The 10,435-nt window shown below is 54.3% G+C and overlaps 1 protein-coding gene across 2 annotated transcripts; it reads left to right on the top strand.

The window, feature by feature from the left end:
- The first annotated feature begins 1,114 nt into the window (after positions 1 to 1,114).
- C19H3orf22 (chromosome 19 C3orf22 homolog) lies at positions 1,115 to 6,686 on the top strand. Of its 2 annotated transcripts, none has more exons than XM_072784858.1 (4): positions 1,115 to 1,232; positions 3,456 to 3,588; positions 4,286 to 4,417; positions 6,371 to 6,686. In XM_072784858.1, exons 2-4 carry the CDS (start codon positions 3,497 to 3,499, stop codon positions 6,507 to 6,509), a joined length of 363 nt encoding a protein of 120 aa, XP_072640959.1. In that variant the 5' UTR covers positions 1,115 to 1,232; positions 3,456 to 3,496; the 3' UTR covers positions 6,510 to 6,686. The 2 variants fall into 2 exon arrangements, with proteins under 2 accessions (XP_072640959.1, XP_072640958.1); XM_072784857.1 differs by having other exon boundaries at positions 1,116 to 1,232; positions 6,338 to 6,686.
- Positions 6,687 to 10,435: the final 3,749 nt, after the last annotated feature.

The following is a 10,435-nucleotide window of genomic DNA, read 5'->3' as shown; positions in this document are numbered from 1 at the left end:
AGAATGAGGGCAGAGCAGAGAGTGGCTCAGAGACATGTGGCACAGGTGAGAAGGCCATACCACCCCCGGTTCAACACCTTCCTCTTCTCATTCCTCAACCACTTGTAATTTGGCATGAGTTCCTCCACAGAAAGAGCTCTGCATTAAAACAAAGAAAACAAAAAACAAAAAACAAAACCCAGCTCTAAAACCCAAAGTTACTTCTTCCCTTTCATCTGTGGTACTAGCCCCACTGACCACGCTATACCTCTTGGGCTGGGATCATCCCCCAGCTTCCTTGACACCACTGACTGTCCTCTCTGTGCCTCTGTCTGGGTTGCAGGCACTAAATATTTACTTCATCATTAAATGTTGGGTATCTTAACAGCTCTATGCCCTCTTCACTTCTTGCACACTGCCTTCCATTAGGATGATTATCTTCATTTACCATTGATACATCAGTGACACCCAAATTTACTTTATGCCCAGACCTCACCCCTCTGGATCTCAGACCCAGATGCACAACTGCCTAAGTGGAGGGATGCCTCCAAGGCATCTCAAACTCAACCTGACCAAGTCCAAGCCCACAGTCTCCCTCCAAGGCCTAGTCCAGTCCCATCTAGGGCAGTAAAAGTCATCGTTGGCCCTCCCACAGCCTCTGTCACCCCTTTGTGTTAACTTGCTCTCTTGAAATCTCTCAAATCCACCCCGCTCCCTCCATCTCCATCACCACCTCATTCCAGGCACCACCCCCCACCCCTCATCCATGTTACTGCCTCTGCTGCTCCACTGGCCCAACCACACCTACTCCTGGTGCCGTTCACTTTGTTCTCCACGTTGCCACCAGAGCAATTTTTTCTTAAAAAAAATATGACACATATGACACATATTAGGTTTTAGCTATTTCTGGGATATCTCTTTTGTTGCAAGAATCTGCATGGGAGAGACCCCTGCTGTAGCATATGTTCAGGCGGATGTTCCACCCAAGGTGCTGGGCACTGGAATGCCAGCAAACTCTGGCCCACTCACCATATCTCTACAGCCACTCTCTGGGCCAGAGGGGCTCCAGGCTGGATTCTGAGCCACAGTGCTCAGCAACTGCAGCATTAATAATTGTGACTTCAGGGACTTCTGATGTCACATTGACCCTGTGGGCCTGGCCTGCTGAGGCTGTAGGGCCAATTTTCCTGTGGTAGCATGGCAGTCAGGACCATGACCAGCTTCCACCCTTCTGGCATCACATAAGCCAGCCCGTGAGTAGCCTGCAGTTTGGATGGTCCACTCACCCACTCCTTTCTGCTGGAGACTCTGTGTACCCAGGCCTGTGCCTCTCTATGTTGTTGAATCAAGAGAGTGTTGTCGCCAGGGTGGGGTAGTCTTACGGGTCAAGGGGCATAGCAGCTCTCATACCTGGTGTTTTCCTGACACTGCCAGGGCGCCCTGAGCCAAGCCCTGATTATCGTCACTGCCAGGATTTGGGGAGGCAGCCTGGGCATCTGGGAAGGACAGTCCTGGATCAGTTTGGGAAGTAGGAGCAAGATGGCACCTGGGACCAATGGCCATGGTGTCAAAGTCTTGCCCTGGCTTCTGCAGTTGGCCCTTCTGCCCCAGAGGAGGCAGATTCAGTCATGTCAGTTTGCAGGGTCACATCCATGGCTTAGGGAGTCTGCCAGTAGGTATGGAGTGGATGTGAGGGGTGAGGGGTGCCGCTTCCTCTGCCTTCTCTAGACCACTGGGTTCCTGTGGTGGTGCCACTTCTTCAGGTCAATTGCTGGCAAGGTCACCTCTCCCAGCCCCATTCAGGACTGTTTGGGCTGCGAAGCCCAGATGGCCACTCTGGATTCCACCTTGTCCCCTACTTACCAGGTGGCTGGGGATGTAGGCAAAGCACCTAACCTCTCAGAGCCTCAGTTTCTTTACCTGGAAAATGAGGATGATGCAGTCTGCTCTCTGTCAGGTGGAGAACAGGTTAAATGAACTTGGCAGACACTTTGCTGAGCCCAGATCCTTTGTGTCCCACTGTGACACAGGCACCCATCCTGGACCAGGGCCCTCACCTGGCTTCTCAGGAGAGGAGGACCAAAAGCCAGATCCAGGGGTGAGTGACCTGCTCAGGTTTACCTGATAGTGAAGACCTGTGGGGCCAGACCCACAAAAGGGACCCCTGTGTCCTTAAAACAGCCACGGTCCAAGGTCAGAGGCCACGGAAGCCCCCACTAGCCGCCACTGGTGTGGAGAGCTGCACTCCAATCAAAGCTCTTGGCTAGGTAGGTGAGTGAGTAGAGGGTCAGGAAGATTTCTTAGTGGCTTGGAGGGGACAGGCCACAGGCAGGGCTGCTGGCATTTCTGGCCCAGGGCAAAGGCCCACCAGGACAGCCAATCATCCAGAGTCAGAGACCAAGCTGGCCGGGGTGTGCTTGGCTCACGGACAGGTGGGCTTGGCCTTGGACTAGGATGGCCTGTGCCCGGGAGACCACTGAGCTTCCCGTGGGGGACCCAGGGGTCCACGCACCGTAACATTGCAACAGGCAGCACCATGGCTGACCGCCTCCCTCCACTCACCACGAACATTTCCAGCAGCCCTTGCAGCCCCAGCGGGGAGGGGAGCTTAGCCAGCCATTGACGGGCAAGGGTCACACAATTTGATGGCAAAGGAAGCACCAGTGGTCAGGCCTTCTGTTAGAAGGACTTAAGAACCTACTGGCATCTGTAGCCACTTGTATACTGCTGGGGGGCATGGAAAATAGTGCAGCTGTTCTGGAAGGTCGTTTGGCAGATGCTTTTAAAACTAAAAATGGACTTCCCATAAGCCACAGCAATTGCACCCTTATGTAAATCCCAGAGTGACAGAGACTTATTTTCAAGCACAAACTTGTACATGAATATTCATAGCAGCTTTATTTGTAAGAGCCCCAAACCAGAAATGACCCAAATGTCCTTCCACAGTTGAGGATCAAGCCAAGCACGGCACATCCGTACCATGGAATACTACTCAGCACTGGAAAAGAACCACCTGCTGACATTCACAACTGGGCTGGTTTGCTGAGGGAATTATGCTGAGAGAAAGAAGCCAGGCTCTAAAAGACACCTACTGGGTGGTTTTATTGGTATAACACTTGTAAAATCACATCAGTATAGAGATGAGAACAGATTTGTGCTTGCCAGAGTTTGGGATGGGCTGTTCAGTTGAGAACCATCCCAAGTGCTGGTTACATGAAGCACATATAAAATTGCACAGGACTACACACACACACACACACACACACACACACACACACACACACACTCATACAAGAGAGCATGGATAACTGCTACAGTGTGGTGGGGCCAGGCATCAGCGACAGGCCAGCACCACCCAGCCCTCACTCAGCTCCGGGAGGGCAGCAGGGCCTGGTCCTCTGTCGCCTTCCCAGTCCTGAGGGGAAGCTTCCTCCCATCACCTTCCCTGTTCTGACCGGCCTCCTCTTGTCTTCCAGCCATGGCTGCAAAGTGTGCCACAGCTTAACCCCCTTCTGTGATGAGCTCGAAGGACTCCAAGAAGTGCTCCCAGTGTAAGAAGAAGAGTAGAACCAAGGTCCAGGAAAAATTTGCCAGGAAGTTTCCGTACAGGTAGTAGAGCCCCAGACTGCTAGGCCAAGTCCTGCCTCTCTCAGGCCATGCCAAAGCACAGTCCAGCGGAGTATCGACTGGACCTGTGACCGTCTGGGGTTCACTTTCTTCACCCCCATCCCAATCTGAGATGAGGGCCTCTACATAGGTGCCTGGGACCCCTGGGGCCAGCCCAGAGCCTTAGCCAGCTCCTGCCCTCTGGGCGGGGGCCTCACGGGAACCACCTGAGGTGCTCATTCACAAACACCTGCCCCTGCCAAGGGGCAGATGGGATCAGACTGAGGTGCAGGGTATTTTGTAAAGCCCCAGGGCACTCAGGAACCAGTAGAGACCCCCTGCCTGGGCAGCTCTGGGGCCTCAGCCAGCAGCAGTTACTAAATGTTTTGTGTGGGCAGGCTGTGTCCTGGAGCCCACCATCAATACACTGATGGGTCCTAGGGAAAATGCAGTGACTTTGGGGGGCCTCCTAGCTATATGACCTTGAGCGAGTCACTTGACCTCTCTGTGCCTTAATTTCCTCATCTATGAAGGGTGGGTAACTATACCAACCTCACAGCATGGTTGTGAGTGACGTACGGGCTAATGTTGATAAAGCACTTAGAATGATGCGTGGCAAGTAGAAAGTTTGAGATGAGAGAGAGCTATACATATGGCTGGTGGCTGCAGGCTCCCTAAAGATGCCAAGTGCCCACTGCAGGTTCTCTTGGCTGACGGAGCACAACGTGGAGTTCCTGAAGCCCTGGGAGGTCACGAAGATGACCACCTCACTGCGGGATCAACTGCCCCTGCAGAAGATGTTGGTGGCAACGAGATCCATTCCAGTCAGAGGGTGAGTCACAGGCCCAGGATGCTGCCACAGGACAGCCGCTGCCACCTACCGACCACACTCAAGCTGCTGGCCTTTCACCCCAGGTCTGCACACAGACACCCACGTGTCTCTCCCAGTAGGCTCCACTTCCAAGCTGAGGAAACCGAGGCCCAGAAGTCCAGTGCTCCTTCCCGGAGCAAGGCAGTTTGTGGGAGAGGCTGCACAGGAGCCTCGGGCAGGCAGGCCCTGGCCTCACCTGGAGAGGGCCTTGTCCACACCCAGGGAGACAGGCCTGAGGGGAAGCTTGGCCTCCATCCTTCCACATGGCAGAGGCAAAGCAGAAGAGCCAGCAAGTTTCTGGTCTCCATGCAGCCTGCTGCGAGGGTGGAGGCACTGGCAGGGACTGTGGCACTGGGCACCTCTAGACTGACCATATGCACACAAGTGCCCCCCCCACCCTGACATACACAGTGAAATACCTGGACACCCTTGAAAGACACCCCCCCCCCAAACATTTCATGTACTTGCCCTAATCCGGGACTCAGACCCCGGTGGTCCCTGGGCTGGATGGCACACTCCAGCTGTGACATAATGAAGGGCTTCCATGACCCGTTGGTGGGGGCATCCACCCTCCAACTCCAAGGTTGGTTCTGTGCTGACTGGCCATGCCTCTGACACCACACCGTGCATGCATCTCCTCTGCTAGCTCACAGCGACTCCCGCACATTCCCTGACCCGACACCCAGAGAGGTGACATGAACACTCACACTAGTACACACACACACACACAGCTGCATGCCTATTCTCTGACACACTTGCCCTGACTTTTGTCCCAGGTCTCACACTCCCTACCTCATTTGGCTATGGGTTTTGCTCCAAATGTCTGAACTGGACCCGTGGGGGCTGAGCGGCAGAGGCTGGAGTCTGAGAGAACGGATGTTCCAGGGTTTCAGCTTCTACTTCTGCAGAATGGGATCAGCTTCAAGCTGGGGGTCTTGTGGGCACCAGTCAGACAGTGCACAGGGGCCCAGACTCTTAGTGCTGGGGCCTGCCCCAGGGGGACTGCAGCTCCCCTGGAGGGCGACATGGAGCAGAGACCTGGAGGACACACCAAAGCTGTCAGTGGATGTGTCAGGGAGTTTGGAACGCAGTGGGCTTCTCAACCCCCCCGGGGCCCAGCACCAGTGGGGAGCTGATCCATCACTTGGGTGGGAGGGGTGGGCAGGGGCCAAGAGCCCCAGGGCGGGGAGGGGTCTGTGGCTGTGGGACCTTTGCCAAAGGCATCAAAGTAGCGGGGAGCAGGTGGGGGAGATCCCTCACCTCATCGTCCACCCTCTGAACCCCCACCAGCCCTCTGCTGGGGAACTGCCCAGAGCAGATGCCAGAGTAGGGCGGAGAGTGGATGAAGAGAGAGGATGGGAGAGGGTGTGGGGTTCCAGGTGAGAAGCAGGGACCTAGTAGAAGCAGATGCTTCCAGCAGCGGGAGGCAAGTGCAAATATGCTGAGGCGAGATAGAATAACGTCCCACTTAGGGAATTTGACGTGTTTTTCAGGATGGCTAGGAGACAGGCAGGGAAGAAAGTGAAATGCCAACATTTGTCTGAGGGGGAATGGGGAGCCACTGAAGTCTGGGGAGCAGAAGGGTGGCATGCACAGACCTGATGTAGCCTTAGAGAAGACTGATTAGGGGACGAGTGGTGGCTTCACGTGGGGGGCGGCCATGCAGGCTGGCACAGCTGCTTGGTGGCAGTTCATTGCGGGCACGGTGGACTAAGCCCTGGCCTCACATGAGGCACAGCACGGGAACCCTGCTGGGTTCTGGCTTGGACATTTGTAGGGTGGCGGCTCATTGGGGACCCTGGGGAGGTCTGGCTGGGAGTAGTGTCATTGTGGCCCTGGCCAGCATCTCTGGACTAGTGGGGTTCTTTGGGGCTTTTCTAGGCTTGGGGCCCCAGACTGTATATCACCGTCTAGCTTCAGCCCCCTGCCGCCGCCGTCTCCACTGAGCAAACTTTGGGAACTCAAGATACTGAGCCTCCGCTTCCCCCGGCTGGGCGCCCCTGCTTCCCCCACCGGCGCCCGGGCTGCCCGGCCCTCTGCAGGCCCCTCCTAGAGCCCAGCTCCGTGCGGCCTCCCCCTCGGCCACCTGCCCCTGGCGCTCCGGGCAGTGGCCACAGAGCACGGCCTTCCGGACGGACGTGAACTCTATTGAGGGGAACAGCCTTGAAGGGGGCCACTCATCTCCTCGGAACCCACACCATGTGAATAAACTTCGCAGGTTCAAATCCTATTTCCATTTGGACCGAGTGCTTTGCTTTCCGAGCATCTGTCTTCTCATTGGTAAAATGAGGTAATGTTTCACGTTGAGGGGTTGGTGTGAGGGTTAGAGAGTATGAATGTCGTGTCCTGGAATTCATCCCAAAGATGTACTCATACGTGTAAGGTAAAGCTACTTGGACAGCAGTATCCATTGCAGGCCGTAGGAAATGGCCAAGGATCGGAGAACCCTGCATACCCCCGCTGGGGGCTGTTCAGCGGTACCACACCAGCCCCTGAACAACCAGGCGGCCGTGGAATGAAGGCACAGCTCTTTATTTCCTGGTCTGCAGCAATCTACAAAGATATTCAGAGTTTTTCTGAAGTACAATAGAAGTGTGATATGCTCCCATCTTGTGCGCATCAGGAAACTGTGTGTGTGCATGCGTGTGTAGTATGTATGTGTGTGTGCGTGTGCGTAGTAGGTAACAATCGGTACCTCTGTGTAGCACTGGGGAACCTGGGGACAGGCCTACTATTTTCTGAGATTTTAATACATGAAATAATACCATGTTGTTGGCGTGTTATGAATTCTTCAAAGAGAAGCGTGGGATAAAAATCAGAGGCTGGTGTTAACTGCTTTGGAATTTGTGATAGCTGCACCATGGAGCAGGGGGCCTGCTGAAGATGCAAGTGCTCAGCCTGCGCTCTCCTACAAGGAGAGGGACCACCTGGAGTCCTTGGGATGGTAAATAAAACTGGGGAGACTGGCTATAGAGCCCTTCCCCTAGGAGACAAGGGGGTGGGGGCCCTGAAGATGACCAAGGTGGCTGCACTGAGCAAGGTGGGCAGGTGGCCCTATTGTTCTGGAAAGAAGGTGGAATGAGGTCCCCTGTGGAGTAAGAATTGAAGAAGGGCCTTCCTCATGCCCTGGGGACAGACGGGAGGGTGATTCCCAGCCTGCAGGAGGCAGAAGTCAGTTCTGCTGTGTGCTCCTGGGGTGCTGGGGCCTGGGGAGAGGGTACAGAGGACTGCAGGGGGGCACCCCAGCAAAGGGCACTGGGGCTCCTGGGTGGGAAGCAGGCCTGGTGTCCTGTGCACCACACAGCATTGTCCTGCTGGTGGAAGGGAGTCGAGACCCCAGGGTCCCTGCCCGTTAGGCTTGGAGGCAGGCTGATTTCCGTTTGGACTGTGTAGGTCTCAAGACTGTTCCTCCAATGCTCACAGCTATGTTCTAACTTGTTATATGCAAAATACAGCATTGTGTGCCTATGATACAGCGTAATGGTGAAGTGACCCACGTGACCGCTGGGTCCATCTGCCTGGGAGCCGCTTCTCCAGCTGCCTCCCCGCCCCCAACCTCAGCTCTCTCCTATCCTTCTAAAACTAGTATCTCAAAACAAGACATCATTTGCCTTTTTTTTTTTTTTTAGCGATACAGGATTGTATTATGTTCCATGCAGCTTTTTTCCTCTACGGCAAGTTGCTAATAAGAGTCACGTGATGCTGCATACAGTTCACTTGATCATTTAGTTATCATGTATAATCGTGCATGGCTTATGCATCGTCTTTCCACCAAATGTTTGGTTTCCAGTTTTTCCTGCTGTGGACTCAGCTGCTCTGAGCACTGGGGCCCTGTCCCAGGCGCACATTGTTCCCTGAAGACTTGTCACTGGCTAGAAGGCTCCTGAGTGCCAGCCAGCACCACCCTGTTTTCCTGAGTCCCATTCCCACTGCACGCGGCCATGAGCAGCTTATAGAAAGAAGCTCCGCTGGATCCGCCTGGGTGCTCCTCTCGCTGGGGCCGCAGAGGGTTTAGGAAGTAAGCCAGGGAGGGCAGGCAGGGCTCTTGCAGCACGTGGGTCAAAGCCAGCTGTGCAGGTAGAAAAACCTCATACCAGCCACCCAAATTCAGAGTCATAAACTATGCATGGTCTTCAGTGTGAGGTGACTCTAAAGAATATTCAGGGAGTAAAAAGCTATGTGTTGATTCCGCTGTATCCTGAGTAAAGCTGCCATGCACACAATGTCCTCAAAGAAGAAAACCACTCCATCAGGATGCATGCACTACAAAAGTCCTCACAGGCAAATGAGCAACATCTGAATGTGTGATGGCAGAGGGACGAGTTAGCGTATCTCGGCGGCGCACACGGCACCTCAGCATGCTGCCAGCATCCACGTGCAGCCAGCCTGATCCCCCATCGTCCTCGTGCCCCAGTACAGTCACAGTAAAACTTACATCAGCAGCTGCCTGAAGCCTCCCAAGGACCAGGCACAGTGAGCAGTGGGGTCAGAGGTGTGGATCTGTCTTCTAGGAATTTATCCTGGGATCACACCCCACACACGCAGGACGGGATGTGTGCTGGGATATTCCTGGCCGCGCTGGAACACTAAAGGACACAGATTAACCTAACTATGGTTTAGGTACCAATGAAATAAAAGCAGCAAGTCTGCAATGGAATCATGGTTGATTCCCTGGCATAGGCTTAGAGTTCCCCTGGAGATAAAAACATGGATGCAAGGAGTTTCACTGGGAGGAGATTCCAGAGAGCCCCCCGGAGACGTGGGGAAGGGAGAGGAAGCAAAGGGTTTGAGCTGGCTGCCACTTGGGGCACCTGGGGCTGAATCCCAGGGGAGAGCTCTCTAGGTCACACCTCAGTGATCCCCCCGAGAGGCAAAAAGCTGTAGCATTTACCCCCCAACTTCCAGCAGACATGGGCTGAGTGCTCCTCGGGACCGTGACTCCCTGTATACCTAATCCCTCTACCTGGACCTTCAAGCAGATCTGGTGGCCAGGAGAAACCTAGAGGAAGGCTGCCAACGGGGCATCTGGGAGCCATTAGGAATGCTACCTGGAAGGGGCTCCTGCCACAGGGCTGCAGGCTATGGGGTGGGTTCGTGCCCAGTCTCCCCTGTGGCAGGGGCACAGCAGGAATGGTAGGCTCTGGCTGATGGGACCAGACTGCAAATGCAATGTACGATCCATGGTCTGTGTCTTCAACTTTCCGATGCTTGGGGAGTGACCGACTGGCTCTCGTGGGCCACATAGAGAAGGGCTACAGACAGTCTAGGGATGGGGGAGCCACAGGAGAGAAGGGGCCTGGACCCCAGATGCCTCAGGCAGCAGCTGTTCTGACCACCTCCCACTGTACAAGAGAGACCACCTGATTTAAGCTGAGCCCTTGCCACAGGCAGCGGTGCCATCACTCCGGGAAGAGGGCTGCAGGGGAAGGGCAGTACCCTGACACCTGGCCCACTGATCTCGTGGGGTGCTGTAGTGACCGGGCAAGCTGAGCCACTCTGGGCCTGGCCTTCACCCCTAGAGCCCGCAGCCAATTGCTGAGGCCAGCAGATGCAGCCGGCTGCAATTCCCAAACTGAATAATGCATGAAGTAGTGTTGTTACAAAGAACCAGGGGTTTATTTTAGCAAAATTTTCAGTTATGGAAATATGCCTCCCAGGAAGCTGCCTGGATGACAAAGCCACAACATAAAACTGAAAAACAAAGCAAAACAAACAAAAACAAACCGAGGCTGTAACTACCAAAATCCGGGAATCATTTTCCTGACAAAGCCAAAAACATCAGAAGAACACGAAAACATCTTAAACAAGTCTTTGTAACCCAATCCACCAGTGTTGTTTCCTTGCCGGGGAGGCCACTGACCAGTACCACTCAGTTCTGAGATGGAAATAGAAGATAGTTGCCAGTGAGCTAAAATGCCAAGTGAACGTCATTTTGTGGGTTTGATCCCTTTAGGTACGGGTGTAGTATTTTAACAGAAA

The sequence above is a fragment of the Canis lupus genome, chromosome 19, assembly GCF_048164855.1.
Source record: "Canis lupus baileyi chromosome 19, mCanLup2.hap1, whole genome shotgun sequence".
Lineage (NCBI taxonomy): Eukaryota > Metazoa > Chordata > Mammalia > Carnivora > Canidae > Canis > Canis lupus.
This window is presented reverse-complemented; position numbering and strand designations above follow the sequence as displayed.